This window comes from Athene noctua, chromosome 27, assembly GCF_965140245.1.
Source record: "Athene noctua chromosome 27, bAthNoc1.hap1.1, whole genome shotgun sequence".
Lineage (NCBI taxonomy): Eukaryota > Metazoa > Chordata > Aves > Strigiformes > Strigidae > Athene > Athene noctua.
Window position 1 is genome coordinate 7,246,267 of NC_134063.1, and position 15,784 is coordinate 7,262,050.

General features: G+C 63.9%; 1 protein-coding gene across 2 annotated transcripts; it reads right to left on the bottom strand.

The window, feature by feature from the left end:
* Positions 1-215: 215 nt before the first annotated feature.
* Positions 216-11,655, bottom strand: LOC141970971 (calcium/calmodulin-dependent protein kinase type IV-like). Of its 2 annotated transcripts, XM_074927984.1 has the most exons (12): positions 11,182-11,655; positions 10,597-10,724; positions 7,270-7,348; positions 6,887-6,949; positions 4,375-4,457; positions 4,158-4,230; positions 3,322-3,412; positions 3,145-3,219; positions 2,847-2,922; positions 2,608-2,734; positions 2,333-2,485; positions 216-1,968 (listed from the first exon to the last, which is right to left on the bottom strand). In XM_074927984.1, exons 2-12 carry the CDS (start codon positions 10,692-10,694, stop codon positions 1,744-1,746), a joined length of 1,143 nt encoding a protein of 380 aa, XP_074784085.1. In that variant the 5' UTR covers positions 10,695-10,724; positions 11,182-11,655; the 3' UTR covers positions 216-1,743. The 2 variants fall into 2 exon arrangements, with proteins under 2 accessions (XP_074784085.1, XP_074784086.1); XM_074927985.1 differs by lacking the exons at positions 10,597-10,724; positions 11,182-11,655 and having other exon boundaries at positions 4,375-5,068; positions 7,270-7,288.
* Positions 11,656-15,784: the final 4,129 nt, after the last annotated feature.

The window sequence follows — 15,784 nt, forward strand, 5'->3', positions numbered from 1 at the left end:
GGGATCAAGATGGGAGTTCAGCACGCTGCAAGGTTCAGCCCTCTATGTCAAAAAAAGGAGAGAAAACAACTGCCCCTCCTGCAAAACGCAAAGAAAAAAAAATCATTTTCCCCGTGCTAAAGCATTCTCCCAGGTTATCAGCGTTTACCTTCTCCGAAGTGAAATCTTGCTGCGTGTCTGCTTCCCCACTGAAGGTATGACCCTTAGTTTAAAAAAAAAAAAAAAAAAAAAAAGCACATTTCTGGCTGAGACCTAGTGTTTTTCCAATTAAAAATCCCTCCGTATTCAGCTCTGCAAGCACCCTAAACATAAACGAGCTTCATTGCGGTATGGATCAGCCCTTACACACAGTCTTTATGATTTCTGCTTGTGCTGTAAATAACTATGAAAGTCGCTGTGTTACATTTCCCTTCCTGGCACCCTGATTACAGCCCTGACCTGCTGCCCCACGCTCTGCGCCGAGCCGGCTCTCTGGAACGGCGGCTTTCAGCCTCAGCAAAACTCCAATTTTTGTTTGCAGCTCCTCTTTTATCAACTACTCGGCTCTGCGTCCCCGTTCGGGAAAAATTAGCCTCGTGTATGAATTTCGTTCTTCTCCAGTTGAGCTTTTTTTGCCGGAACAAACTGTTCTGTGTGTATGGTCCAAACTGCCAGGGCTGCAGGTCACGGTCGTTGCCTCGGGACAGCAAACCTCAGGCTGGATCGCAGCAGCTGGGACTGCAGAGCAGCTGCCCGCCGTTCTGCACCCCCCCCACGTGTAATATGGCTTTTCCTCTCTGATTACTTATCCTGTATTAAAATCTGCAAATGCTTATTCTGTGGCTTGGTAAATAACTGCCTAAAAAATTTCAAGAAGTTTGTCAGCTGATTTCATTAGTCTTAAAAAAAAAACCACCCCACAATATGTATAAACTCGTTATCCTCCCTCAGGAAACAACAGCACCGTTACACGTCACAACGTCTTACAACACGCCGTGGGCAGATTTGTGTCACTCCGCGTTAAAACCCGTCGTGTCAGTCGTCACCTGGAACGCCAGCGCAGCGGCCAGACGAGCCAGCGTTCCCCCGTGACGACCCCCCCACGCGCCCACGGCAAGACAGAACGTGGGAACAGATGAAACTGGAGCGGAACCAAAGCACAAACCAAGCAGAGGTCGTCTACCCTCTAGAAATAATAAAGGAACCACTGGCAAACACTTTTTTCTCCGCGTAGGATCAAACAGCTGGGTTCAAAGGCTCCTCCAAACCTTGTCCAACACGGCAGCAAACCTACAGCTGGGCCTGGGAACAGCGACTGTAGACGGAGCTCCGGTGGTCAGGGATGGTCCAGACACACCCTCTCCCCTAAACAAATAAACCCTTCGGGGGGGATTATTTACAAAACTGTCCTAAAGCCAACTCACTGCCTTTGTAGGGAAGGTGAAAGAAATCCTTTATCTGCTGTTTGCTCCTTGTTTTTAAGCCACTTGGGATCTTTTCAAGCCACGGTGGCCAAAAGTGTTCATTTCTTGGAAGACTGAGTCACCAGCCTTGTTTCCTCAGTCGGGTCCGTACAGACACACACTCACAGCGACCAGGTACGACTGCACTGGCAACAGGACACTAAAGAAGGATGTTCCACGCCGCAGAGCTCGGGCCCCCGACGCACTCCTACGCTCGGGGCACTCCTGTCCCCCCCGGCTTCCCCCGCCTCTCCCCGTGGCAGCGTCCAAGGCTCAGTGGGGTATCGCTTGCCGAAGCGCGTTAGCTCTCGCAGCCGGCCCCGCTCACGGGAACCTTGGCCACGGCGGGGCAGTCGCTCTGGAAAGCGTCGAGGTCCTCCGTGGCGGTGGCTCCGGGGCCAGCGGTCCCCGTCCCCTGGGGCAGGCAGGCACCCCGGGGACCCCCCGGGCTGCGCCCGCTGCGGGAGCAGTCGTGGTGGCCGTGGTTGCCCAAGCGGCTGGAAGCCACCACGGCTTTCATGGCAGCCTGTTGCAAAGGCACAGCGATTACTGGCCTGCGTCCCCCAGGCGTTTCCGAGGTGCTCGAGCCCCCGGAGGGTGCAGAAGGTGACACGGCGCCTGCTCCCGCGGCCACGCCGAGCCGGGGAGCGCAGCCCCTCGCTCGGGAAAGGCTCCTCCCGGCAGCAGCTGCCCCGCGGGGACGTGCCTGCGCACGGAGCCGCTCAGCGGCCTTCACCCCCTTCCCCGGGCTGCCGCGTGGGGCTGAACATTTACCTGCTCGGGGCAGAGGAGCCCAAAAACCCAGCGACTCTCGGTGGCCCCGGCCCGTTTGCACAAGAGGACGTAAACACGAGCCACCCCCGGGGGTTATCGGGTCTTTCTCTCCTTACCTTCAGCTTCCGCCTAGCGTTAAATTCCTGCAGTTTCTTCTGCGTGCTGTCCATGTGAGCAAATTTAGCAGCTTTCCCGGTGACCCAGGGATGCTCCAGCGCCTGGTAGACGGTCAGTCTCTTCTGGGGGTCCAGGACGATCAATTTTCTGACCTGTAACCAATTTCAGACCCACGAAAAAGCTTCGTTTGTTAAACACCCCTAGTTCTGTTTTCTTCGCAAGCGGGGAAGCCTTCACACTGGGCAGCCCCGAGCCCCGGCGCGGCCTCGCTCACCAAATCCTTGGCGTTGAGGGAAACCTCATCCCACCACGGGGACACGAACTCGTAGTCGCAGGTGAGGATGCGGCTGTACATGTACTGGTCCCCTCGCGGGTCGAAGAAGGGCTCGAAGCCGCAGAGCCTGCGGGAGAGAGGAGCTACACGCCACCACCCGGGCCCCGCCGGGGGCCGAGCTGCGAAGCGTCTCGCCGCCGCGGTTTCACCGCCCGCGGGGCACCGGTGCCGTTACTCACAGGATGTAGGTGATGACGCCCACGGACCACATATCCACTTCTGGGCCGTACGGGCACCCGTGGAGGATTTCGGGGGCTGGATGCAGAGTTTGGGGTTCAGATGAACGGATGTGGGGAGCTCCCACTGGCGCGGCCACGGGGGTAACCTCATGGCAGAGGAAACCCCCGGGTGCCAGCAGCGTCTCCCAGGCCCGGCGCAGCCGTCGGCCATCCCTGCACCGAGCTGTGCGTGGCCTCAGGCAGGGAGCAGCCTCCCCGGGTCTCCCTCCTGCCCCCCCAGCTCTTCCCTCCCGCTCACCGCAGTACCCCGGCGTCCCGCAGACAGTTTTCATGGTGTCCTGTTCATCCACGATCTTGGAGAGCCCGAAGTCACCTTGGAGGGACAGAGAGGGGAGCAGCGCTGCCGTCAGGGAGAGGTACCACTGACCCCCCTCCTGCCATGACCCCCCCTCCCGGGGGCTCCCAGCAAACCCACCGATTTTAAGGGGAGCGTCGGGGGACAGGTCTGCGTAGAGCAGGTTCTCCGGCTTCAGGTCGCGGTGGACGACCCCGTTTTCGTGCAGATACTGCCGAGAGAGACAGCGGGGAGGTGGGGGGGGCGGGGAAGCCTCGGACAGAATTCGGGAGGAGGCGGCAGGGATCGGGGACCCGGCACGAACACGGGACCAACTCGTGCGACTGCTCCTTCGGAAACACCCAACACCTGCAGCGCCGGAGCTGCCAGCGCGGCCACGGGGGCACGGGAAGGACATTTCCCCTTACGAGTTTCCATTTCTAAACCCTCCCGTTGCCATAGAAACCCCATCTCCAGCAGACCTGTGATGCAGAGCAGCGCTGACCTTCCTCCCTCCTCTCCTTCCTCCCCCCAAACGCGGATTGGAAGAGGCGCCTCTGCCAGCCAAGGGCGAGTGAGCAAACGCCTTTCTCCCGGGATATCTGGGGTGGGTGCAGCACCCAGTGCCTCTTCCCGGGGGTATTTGGGGTGGGTGCAGCACCCAATGCCCCTCCCCAGGGGTATTTGGGGTGGGTGCAGCACCCAATGCCCCTTCCCGGGGGTATTTGGGGTGGGTGCAGCACCCAGTGCCTCTTCCCGGGGGTATTTGGGGTGGGTGCAGCACCCAGTGCCCCTCCCCAGGGGTATTTGGGGTGGGTGCAGCACCCAATGCCCCTTCCCGGGGGTATTTGGGGTGGGTGCAGCACCCAGTGCCTCTCCCCGGGGGTATTTTGGGAGGGTGCAGCCCCCGCAGTGACACCCCCCGACCCACACAGGGGCCATCCCCAGGGGCTGCAGCGGGGGGGGGTGGACATTACCGAAACAGCTTCCAGGATCTGCTTGACGACGTGGGCCGCGTCCCGCTCGCTGTAGAACCCCCTCTCCACGATCCTGCGGGCACACGGGGTCAGCGCGGCAGCACCCTGCCCCGCACGGACCCCCCTCACCCTCCATCCCCCAACCCCCTCCATCCTCACCCGGTGGGACCCGTCCGCCCTCCCCGGGAGCGGGGCGGCATCGCGGGGCCGGGGGTACCTGTCGAAGAGCTCTCCTCCCGTCACCAGCTCCAGGACGAGCGCGATCTCCGAGGGCGTCTCAAAAATCTCCTTCAGCTTGATCTGGAAGGGGCGACAGGAGGGGTGCGGAGGCGGAGGCCGCTGCGCCGGGAGGAGCGCGCCCGCCGGCTGTGAGGGTTTAGCGGGGCGGCCCTTCCCTCCTTGCCTTTTTATTGAGTTGAACGTGATTTTTTTTTCTTTTCCTGATTTTGTTTTTAACCTGTTTCCAAGAGCCCTGCTCACTGAATCGTGCATTAAAGACGATGCCGGGAATGGGAAGAGATGGGCACGCGGCGCCTTTATCCTCTTCACGCCTCCAAGCTCGTTAACTGGAAGAGGAGCTCACCGACAGCTTTTTAATTTCGCAGCTTCAGCGACTGCGCTGGCACCTCGGGTGCCTCCATCCACCCCCGTGGCGGGGGAGCGACCCTGGCAGAGCCCTGCCTGTGCCCCTCCCGGGACGGATCCTGCACATCTGCACTTGCAGGCGACACACGGAGCCCCGAGGGGCCAAGGCCACCTCTGGGACCCCGCGGGCGCTTTTGGAAACGTCCCTCGGACCATTTCGCAGCAGAAGAGGCACTCAAGAAACTGGTTTTCTCCTGATTTTTGTTTTTAAACTCCCACACAAGATGAGCTTGTCTGCGTGAGACCTTTGTGCCACTGCAGCGAATCTGGAATTAACAGGTCTCTCTTAAGACTATGTCAAAATGCAAATTTTTTTTTTTTATTTTTTTTAATGGAAAACAGAGAATTTCATGCTTCTTAAGACTTTTGTGACACTGCGAATTTCATGGGGCTTTAATCATTACCTTCATAGGCTGGGTGACAAGCCGTGATACCCCGCAGGGTGAGAGACACTATGTGGCAGCTTATTGCATTATAATAATACACGGAAGCACTATAATTTTCCTATTAACTTCAAAAGTTTACAATCCTATTATCATCCACTGTTGAGGTTGGTGCTGAACGATAGCGCGCACCAGCGTAAATAATGAAACGGAGCATCTCTTCACAAATCACTTGAACTTGGGAGTGAGCAGATCCCTACAGAAAACTCAAGTGATTTAAATATTCCGACTGGCCGGGCGGCGCCTCCTGCACGGCTCCGCGGTGCCGCTGCCCGGAGAGCGCAGGAGGAGGGAGGCAGAAATCGAGTTTTCTGTTGCGTTTCTGATACCACATCAGAGAGGAGCCTCTCCCCGTCCGTGGCTGATGCCACCCGGGGCCGCTCCGAGCGGGCGATCCCCACCCTGAAGGTTGTCCCTGCTCTGCCCAAATGTCCCAAGACGGGGGAAGCGTCTCCATGGAAACGGCTGAAGCGCCTGGATGCCCCAAAACGCCGCAACACCCCAGTGCTCAAGGCAGGCCCACGCCGAGCGGGCCCAGGGGCTGAGGGATGCCCCGGCTCTGGCGTGTTTGCCCCCATCATCCTATTTTTAGGATGTTTGGGACTTCTCTGAGCTTTGTCTCTTTGTGTCAGGGTGGTGGGTGGGCAGGACATCCCCACCTGGGCTCCTCCAGAGAGCAAAACCTTATCGCTTCGGGGATGGTTGGCATGGGCAGGCCTGGAAGCAGCCGTGCCCAGGGCTTTGGGTGATGCTGCAAGAGAAGTGGCAGCTTGGGCAGCAGCAGCCAGTGGCAAGGAGGTGTCTGGGTGGTGGCCCAGCGAGATGCTGGCCACAAAATCCCCTGGAGCGGGGTCTGTCGCCGAGCCAGCGCCCGGCACCGCGGTGGCAGCAGCTGCCAGGTGGCTTTTTGTGTTATTTCTTTAACTCAGGTCGACTCTGAGATGCTTTTCCAATTTGCTGGTGGAACTAAGCAGCCTGGAATAAGCCTTTCTGGCAGGCGGAGGGACAGGGGGTGCGGAGCCCCCGAGCCCCCTGCCACTGCAGAGGGGCCGACACGGCGGGCCCGGCTCTGCTGACACCGGCGGAGATTAGATCCGCTCCTGGGCGTTGCAAATCGTTGGGGCTGAGCCGCCGTTATCCCCCGAGCGCTGAGCAAGAGAAACGGCGACTGGCTGCGCCGGGACGCAGCGCCCAGCACCCGCGGTCCCGGCCCTGCCTTTTATCTCCCCTTGCAGGATTCATTACAGATGGGCAATTTTCTGTGGTATTCATTTGATCTCCTCGATGGAAATTGCTTACCGAATGGAAATCTCAGGCCAGGGAACAGGGGGGGAGGACGGGGCGGGGGGGCCGTGCTGGCCCTCGATATTGGAGCTGGGAGGCTCAAAAGCGCTGCAGGGACCAGGAGTTTCATGCGGCAGCGAGCGGGGGGGTCGCGGTGCCGCGGGCAGCGCCGGGCATCTGGAGCCCATCTGCCAGGCAGGGAGGGGACGGGGGGTGCAGGCAGGGTGTCCCGTGGGGTGCGGGGTTCATCCTGCCCCGAGGCAGGAGGAGGAGAAGGACACCCCAGCCCCTCCCTGGGCTGCCCGGGGGCCCCGGCACGGAGGGAGCTGCGAGCTGCGCCGCGGGGGCCGTACTCACGATATTGGGGTGCGAGAGCCGCAGCAGGACCCCGATCTCCGTCCTCACGATCTTTTTGTCGATCTGGAAAGCAGAACCCGCCCGGAGGCGGCGTCACCTGCGCTGCCGGGTCGGGGTCCGGACCCCCACCACGCAGCGACACCCCCCCCATCACTCCCTGCGGGTTCCCACGTCCGTCCCAGGGCCCATTTCCCCAGAAGCAGCCAAATGCACCCAGTCCCCCCCCACCCCGCTGCACCCCCAGCCCAACCTCACCCGGGACCCCCGGCCCGCGGGAGCGATGCCCGGCCGCCAGCCCTGGGACCATCCCGGTGCCGAGGAGCTTTGGCAGCGGAGGAGGGACCCCCCCACACCCCGCAGCCCCCCGCCCTGCCCGCACTCACCGTCTTCTTCAGTATCTTGGCGGCGTACGGGGCGCCCGTGCCCTTCTCCTCGCAGCTGTACACCACCGAGGTGGCTCCCCTGCGGCGGGGCAGAGGCCGCGTGAGCGGCCTGATGCGGCCGGGACAGGGGGGGTCCCGCTCACCCCATGCCCCCCCACAGTGACCTTTGCCAGCGCCAGGCCTAGGGAGCCCAGCGTGCCTCCCCCTCCCCGCATCATTTCCAGCTTTCCTGTGTAAAGCTGTTTTAATTAAAACCGAGTCCTGCGGGGGGTTTAAATCCTTAAGCGGCTTTCGCGACAGGACAGAGCCCCCCTCTCCTCGCTCGCGGGCGCGAGGAAAACCTCAGCGGGGGCCACGCCGGGGGTCCCCATCCCGGCCGTGTCCCTGGCAAGGCCACGGCACTCGGGGGGAGCCCGCGCCCCCCAGAACCTCCCAGCCGGGTTAAATCGCCCCAAGTCACAAGAGGGATGGTTCCCGCTAAACCCCCAGCGCTGCCCCTCAGCTGCCCGTGACTTTTAGATCTAGTTAATAACATTTTCTAACCACTGGACGGTGAAATCAACCCATTGCTTCAGGCCATTACGGGGCTCGTTTGCAATTTCATCTTTGCTGCCTGGCTCCTCGGAGCAGATTAATTCTCGCCCCCGAGTAATCGACCACATTTTATTGCTCCTTGGCTTCGCCGTCTTCTGGGACCGCGTTCAGGCTCTGCCTCGGGGCACACGGATCCCCGCCTGCCCGTGCCCTCGGCCCGACACCGTCTTTGGCACCGAAATCTCCCCCCGGGACCAAGACCAACCCTCGGCGCGGCTGCGAGCGACCTTTTGCTGCAGCCCCACGTGCTGAATGCCCCGCTGCCGCCGGCGCTCCCCGGGGTGCTCTCGTGAAAGAGAGATTTGCTTTCAAAACGAGAGCGGATTTTGCAACTCATCCGGCTGAACTTGGGAATCACGTTCCCATGGCAACGGCAGAGCCGGGTACCAGGTACCACGGTGATGCTGCGGGGTGAGGAAACCCAGCAATTCTAGAGCTTGGCCATTTTCAAAACATTTTCACCCTTTTGCTCAATGTTTCCAATGAAATTTTAGTTCGCAAATAAAAAGCACCTTGGAAACAAATCACTGAGTCTTGGAGGGGAGAGGTGGCCGTCACCTTTTTCTTCTCCAGCTCAGGAAAACTGGCAGAAGGCTTCGCCTTGAGCCCAAAATGGCATCGCTGCTGCTGCGGCCGCAACAACAATGCGCTTCCAGTGGGAGAAAAAAGCCGCGAGCACGTTCGCTGGCCGCCTGCCCTGCCCCGACGCCTCCTTGTTCTCCTGATTCCAGAGCGGCCTGAACGCAGGGACAGGACCTGGCAGCCCCCCCTCCTCCCTCCCACCCTTCCACGGCTGAGCCCCAGCCCAGACCTGTCGCCTCCCGCAAGATTTTTCCTCACGGACAATTTGCAGCCTGATTCTGCCGCTAAGAGGATGGTCTAGAAGCCCTGGGCTCAGCGTTTCGGGGGTGCGGGGCTGCTCCTCGCACGCGGCGCAGCCCGTGGTGCCCGTGGCACGGCCCCGGCCCCTCGCGCTCCCCGTGACGGCAGCGGCTGGATTCGCGCCGGCACTCGCCACAGCCCGGCCCCTCGCCCCCCGCAGCCGCCGCTCGCGGCTCCTTCAGGCCTCAAATAGATACCCGCAATCAACCTTGACTGCGGCGGGAGAAAACTGCATTTGCTTTACAGATGAACTGGAAAACGTCGAACAATGGGATTTGCCGCGAGAGCCCGGACCGGCAGCGGAGGCACGTGCGGCCTTGCCGAGCACCGGGGCCGGCCCGTGGCGGGGACGGTTCAAACCTGGCCCCGACCAGACGCTGCTGCCGCGGCCACGCTGCGACGGCCACAACCGGCCCCCAGCCAGCGTCAGGCTGCGTCCTCCCCGCTGGCACAGCAGCACGGCCGTGGGGACGGCCGCCCCGTGCCCCCTCCTCGCCCCCCAGCTCCCTCCTAAGGCCAGAGCAGGATCCGACCTGGCGGCCCGAGAGGCACCGAGCCAGCGCCGGGCGGGGTCCCGCCCTGTGCCGCGTGCCCGGAGCGCCGGGCGTGCAGCCGCCAGCAGGCAGCTTGAAGACTGAGACCAGTTTGATTTCAAATCGGTTTAAATAAATGGGTTCAATAAAAACAGGTTTATTTAAACCTGGATACTGAACCTGGATGGATGGCTGAAAGGGGTCCGGGGGTTCAGAGTCTGTCCCTCTGTCCTGTGTCCCTCTGGGCAGGGCTGCGCGCTGCCGAGCCCTGGGCTGACACTGGCCACGCCTCGGTAAGAAGCCTTAAATACCTGCTTTTACCAAAACTGCAGTTTTTCAGGCTCAAAGGCTGCTCTGCCGAATCCCTGCGGATGGCTGGGGCTGGCCCAGCCTGAACCACCACCACCAAAACCGCCGCTTATGAGCCGGGGTGCGGCGGACAGCGCTGCGTCCCCTTCCCCGGCACGGCCCGGAGCCCCCCTCAGACGGGACCCTCAGATTTTCCGCACCCCGGTTCCCCGCACCACCTTGCACCCCTCTGCCCCGGGGGCCCTGGGCCACCGGCTGCCCCTTGGCACCACGAGAGCCCCTCGGTGCCGGCGCCGCCGCTCGCCTCCCCGGACACCGGAGTCGGGCCTGGGCATCGCGGGGGCACCGGAGCCTCCCCGGGCCCACGGGCACTTGGCCCCGGCCCTGGGCTCCCGCGGGGCCCCGGTGCCAGCGGCGGGAGCGAACCCGCCGGGGAGCGGAGCTGGGCGCTGCCTTGGGTTTAAAACGCGTCTCCGGGCGGCCCCGGGAAGCGACAGCAGCACCGGGCAGCCCCCGCCGTGCCCTGCCGTCAGGGTTTACGGGGGGGCCTCTCATAAATAAGTCCCGAGAGCCCGCACCGAGCGGCTGCCGGGGCGGGTCCCCGCCGACCCACCGCCCGGGGGGCAGAGCCGGTGCCCCGGCGCAGCTTTCCCACCCCGGCGGCACAAATCCAGCTGTGGGGCGGCTGCGGGAGGGCCCCCCCGCGCCCTGCCGGGCTCCCCGCCCGCCCCCCCGAGCCTTGGGCTGCTCCGGGGGCTGCTCTCCACCGCGGGGCGAGGAACCCGGGCCCCCCCACCCTGCCCGACCTCAGCGAGCGCCCCGAAACTGCAGCGCCAGGCGGGAGGCGGAGGCCCGGCTCACCCCCGAGGGCAGGGCCCCCCTCCATCCCCCCCAGACCCACCCCACCCTCCACCCCCCCCCGGGGCAGCCCCTGCCCCGCAGGTCACCCTCCCACGGGCGGTGGGTCGCTGCCCCCCTCCCACCGGCCCCCCCCCCCCCAAACTGGTACCGTCCCAGCTCGGGGCCCACGACGTAGAAATCCTCCAGGGGCGTCTGGCGGTGGGAGCCCTCGATCCAGAACTCGCCGCCGCTCTTGGAGGAGGGCATGGCGGGCGGGGGGCCGCCAGCTCCCGCCGGCTGCGCGGAGGAAGAGACCCGGCCATCGCGGCGGCCCCCCCGCCTCGCTGCCCGCCCCCCCGCAGTGTGCGAGCGCCCAGATGGCCCAGCAAAACCAGGGATTAGCCAACACCACCAAGTCGCAGCCACAAACCTCCTCCTGCTGCCTTTCTGCCCCCCGCCCTATGCTCTGTGTGTGTGTGTGTGTCCCCCACCCAGTTTTCCACACCAGACACCCCCCCGCAAACACTCCCCACGTTTTGGGTTTTCAGAGCCCTCCCGGCCGGATCCTGCGCCCGCACCCGGGCTGCACCCACAGACTGACACCTTGGGATATTTGCCCCCCCCCCCCCCCGATTCCTGCAGTTACCCCCAAACCCCCCCCGACACCAAACAGCCCGCCGGCCCGGGGCGCCCCCCCGCAGCCCCCTGCTCTTAAATTCGTGGTATATTCGGACTGGGGGGGGCCCGCACGTACCGTTAGCTGCGGCGTGGCTGCGTGCCGGTGCCGTGGCCCCCTCGGCGCTGCCTCATCCCCGGGGGGGGGGCGCTGGGCAGGGGGGGGGGCCTCAGCCCCCGCACGCCTCGGTGCTGGCGCTGGCCCCGGCTGCAGCCCCCCCCGGGCCCGTGCTGCCAACCGGCGGGCAGGGCCCCCCCCCCCGCGCTGCTCCTCACCGGGGCGGGGATGGGGCGGGGGGGTCAGGGCTCAGGTCCCGGGCGGTGCTGAGCAGGGTGCGGAGCAGCGCCGGGGTGCGGGGCTGGGGCGATGCGGGGCTGGAGGATGCCGGGATGCAGGAGCACGGGGATGCCGGGATGCGGGGAAGGAGAAAAAGCGGGGGGGTGCGGGGCCGGGGACCCTCCCCGGCAGCATCACGGCTCCCCCGGCTGGCTCGGCCGTGCCACCCCCCGGCCCGACGCCGCCACTGCACCGCGTCCCGCGGGGGGGGCGGGGGGGTCCCCACGCTGCAGCCGCTCCCCCCCCCCCCCCAGCCCAACGTCGGGATCCGGCCCCGCACCCCGGGGAGCGCCCGGCACCCCCTCGGGTGTCGAGGGACCGATCCTGCCCCGCGTCCAGGGGTCACCCACAGCCCGGCATCCCCCCCACACCCCCCCGCACCCCCGGGGGCCCGATCCTGCCCCGCCCCGCCCCGGCAGGACGCGGGCGCTGCCGGGCGCTGCCGCACGGTGACGCCGTCGCCCGCCGGATGGGAGCGGGGGGGGGCAGAGGGGGGGGGCGGGTGAAATGGGGGCGGGAGGGGGGTAAAAGTGGGAGGGGGGCAGGGAGGGGCTGAGTCTGGGATCGGGGCGGGGTTGGGGATGGGAAGGGGGGGATTGGGGGCAGGGTTTGGGGGGGGCGGGGGTCGGTGTGAGATGGGGCGGGGGGGGGCTGGGATTGGGGATGGGGTGGGAATGGGGGCAGGGATGGGATGGGATGGGATGGGATGGATGGGATGGGATGGGGTGGGATGGGATGGGGTGGGAGGGGATGGATGGGATGGGGTGGGATGGGATGGGGTGGGGTGGGGAGGGGAGGGGTGGGGAGGGACTGGGGCAGGACTGGGGCAGTTGGCCCTTTGGCTGGGGCCATCTGTGCTGTTGAGGAGCCCCGTGGGGGTTCGTGTTTCCCGCAGCGAAGGGACTCGAGCAGACGGTTCCTCCTGTATGGAAAATGGGGGAGGAAAGGAATCCTGGGCGAGCCCCGGCCGTGGGTCGCAGGTCACACCGCACCAGCAGCAGCGGGAGGGGGTCTTCAACCACACGCTCCATCCTCCTCCTCATCAGGAACTGGGGCTGCCCAGGCGAGGGGGGCTGCTCCCCAAAGCTGCGAGCCAGGGGCAGATTTTTATGCTTTGCAATTAAAATTTGGAAATAGGGAGAGCGTCCTGTGGGGCAGCGAGCCTCCGCATGGGACCGACGGGCAGGAGGGGCCCGGGGCTGCTGCACGGCCCCCCCGCTGCCGCGGCTCGGCCGGGAGACCCGCATGAAAGGCCCCGCCGCGAAGGTCTTGCCGACATGAAACGTTCTCCTTGTAATGGGCTTCCCAAGTATTTATTAGAATATTTTATCATATCTGAGGGAGGCAAACTCAGCCCTGCTTGATCTAGTCTAGTTGCAACTCCCTTTTGAAAGGGATGTTCTTCAAGGGAGTGACCTGCTAAGTGAATAAATTGACTCTGCCGCCGTTTCTCCCCGTCCTGGCATGTTGTGGAGATGGGGGGGCTGGAGGAGGCTGGTTTGCATAATTAACACGAGATAATATCGACACCAAGCCCAATCCCCCTGTTTATCCCCAGCCCCAAAAGACTGGGGGGGCCTGCATGTGAGGAGCAGAGGTGGCCCCTTCCCTTTGGGGGCAGTGACCCTGCCCAGGGTGTCTGCAGCCGCCCCCCTGACACCCATGGGTGGGCGCTGGGTGGGGCTGGGCGAGGGGTGGGGGCTGCGACGGCAGCTCCGGTCCCCTGCACCCCGCAGCGCCCCACAAGCACGTCAGCCCTGAGAGGAGGGGGCTGCCCTTTGCAGCACCCCGGGGGCACCCTCCCGGGGCGCAGGGCCTGCGGGGGGGCGTTGGCAGCACCTCTGGGGTCTGTCCCCGTCCCCCCCGCGGCTCCGTGTGAAGATGGGGCGGGAGGGAAGCCTCTAGCCTTTTGTCTGCGGGAGAGGAATTAATTATTTTGTTCTCTCATTACACTGGAATAAAATCCATTTGAGAGCAGCATAAATTTAGGTGCCTGAAGTGGCTTTTTTTAACATCCCGGGCAACATTTCTCTCCCTCTCTCGCCCTTTCTCGAATCGTTTCTGTCTCATTGCGCAGCCACCGACGTTCCGGACGAAGCACAAGATGGAGGGGCCTGGACCGAAGCACGGCGAAGGGGCTGCGGGGGGCACGGACCCCCCTGGGCCGGTGACGGGAAGGCGAGGCCCGAGCAGTGACCCCTGAGGTCCCCCCCAAACCCCAAAACCCACCAGCGCTGGGCTGGGCGTTGCCAACAAAACACCACGAGGGCTGGGAACGGCACCCGCGAGAGGGCCCGGCTGCCGCCTCCCGCCGCCGAGCGACGCTCAATTGTTTGGAACATAAAATGGAAATTAATACATACGGTTAAACTCCCCCCGGCATCCCCCCCCCCCGCCCCAGCGCCGCTCGCCTTGTTAATTGAATGGCACGAAGCAAATGAGGTCAGAGCTCACTTAAGCCAGACAAGGACACAGAAACGCATCGCGCCGCCTGACAGCGAGGCAGGTCTGGCTACCTAGTGATGTTTGAGCATTCCTGCCAGGAACCGCTCATTAAAAACCTAAAAGACGGTTTAAGCATCCCATTAGAGCCTCGCGGCCGGCAGCTCCTTCCCTCGCAGCGCGGCTGCGGCGAGAGGCCGCGGGGAGCGGGATCAGAGCAGGGCGGAGGGGTGCGGGGCCGCCGTGAGGCTCTTCGGGGTGCGGCGGCAGCGGGGGGGGTTCCCTCGTGCACCCCGAGATGGGAGGTGGGGGATGCAGGGAGGGGGGATGCTGGCTGGGATGCTGCCGCAGCAGAGCGGCCTCGTGCTGGGGACACGCTGCTGGGGCTGAGCTCCCGCTGCCGGGGACACCCGGGTCCCCCCCTGCCCCATCGCCTTCCTCGCACCCCCCCCTCGCTCCGAGGGGACCCCCTGGGCCGGGGTTGGGGGAGCATTTCCCACGCCGTGACTCAGTTTCCCCGGCTCTGGCGGGGCAGCACGACCCGCCCTGGCACGGGGCTGCGGGCGCTGAACCTCCCCGTGTGCTGGTGTCCCCGGGATGGCCCCAGCTCTGCCTCGGGCCCCGACTCCCACCCTCGGGCTGGATGTTGCCGCTTTTGGTGGCCTGTACGCGCCCCGCTGGCCGTGGGCCGTGACGCGGCCCCGGCTCAGCAGGACTCGGGGCAGAAGCGGCGTGTGGGGACCTGTCACCCCGCAGATCCCCCCCGGGCTCCCTCCCGCGAGGCCTCACCCAGATGAACCCAGCGGGTTCCCTGCGGGGGCTGTGGGTACCTGTCCCGGGTACCCCGAGGCGCCAGGGTGGGGTCCCCACTCCCCATGTCCCCCCTGCCGGTACCCCGGGGCAGGTGGGTGGTGGCACTCGGAGCCACCCCGGGGCTGCTCGACGCCCCCAGCCGAGAGCCCCCACGGCTCGAGGCCTCGCTCAGGCAGGAGCTCGGCGTGTCGCTGCCCCGGAGCTTCGCCCCGTCCAGCGCCGGGTGCCGGAGCTGAGCCCACCCGTCCCCTCCCCGCTCCCGGAGGAGGCTCAGGCATCCAGCATTTCCCTCTTTAAACAAAGGCAGCGTCTCCCCGTGCCGCCGCTCATCCTCCTCCTGCTCCTCCGCTTCCTCTTGCTTTCCTTTCTCCTTCTCTTCCTTTTTTTTTTTTTTTTTAAAAAAAAAAAAAACAACCAAGAAATGAGTTGTCTTCCCGCAGATGTGACTAAAAGCACTCTGGAAATGTCAGCCACTGCTGGAAAGGGACCCAGATAACATTTAGCTTTAGGTAAGAGAGTAGATTTTCTCTGCACTAATTCATATTTATAAGCTCTCCTGTTCCCGGGGAGAGCGCGGCACTGATAGCACTTGCTGATTGCTAGCGAGTGGAGCAGGGAATTGTTTTCATATCTGAGATTAAAGAGTGGTTTCTGCTCCCAGTGGCACCTGTGTATTTACGCTGGTCATTCTCAATTCATTCTTATAAGATTAAGACTGGAAATGGGAAATGGTTATATAGTGCCGAGCCCAGGAGAGGCCGGGGGCTGCGGGGGGGACGGGGCAGCGCTGGCTCGGTGGTCCCGGCACACGAAAGCCCAGGGAAGGGAGAGCAGAGCCCGATCCTTTGCCGGGGGTTCTGCACCCCCCTGGGGGCTCCCGGTGGAAACTCTTCTCCATGATGGAAACTCCTGGGCCAGATCCTGCGGGACGGTCCCTGCGCTCGGCCCCGGCGCGGACGGAGGGGGACGATGGCCGGAGCGGAGCGGGCAGCAGGACGGACGCAGGCGTGCGCTAGATTAGGTGAAAGATTTATTTCTATTATTATTTTTCAACACACCCTGAGGTTTGTGTCAGCTGATTAAAAGCAAA

Coding starts and splice junctions, on each gene's coding strand:
- LOC141970971 (XM_074927984.1), bottom strand. CDS start 10,694: ATGCCCTCCTCCAAGAGCGGCGGCGAGTTCTGGATCGAGGGCTCCCAC. Junction 2,735..2,846: donor GGCGTCATCACCTACATCCT/GTGAGTAACGGC, acceptor TCTCTCCCGCAG/GCTCTGCGGCTTCGAGCCCT. Junction 1,969..2,332: donor ACGCTAGGCGGAAGCTGAAG/GTAAGGAGAGAA, acceptor CCTTTGCAACAG/GCTGCCATGAAAGCCGTGGT.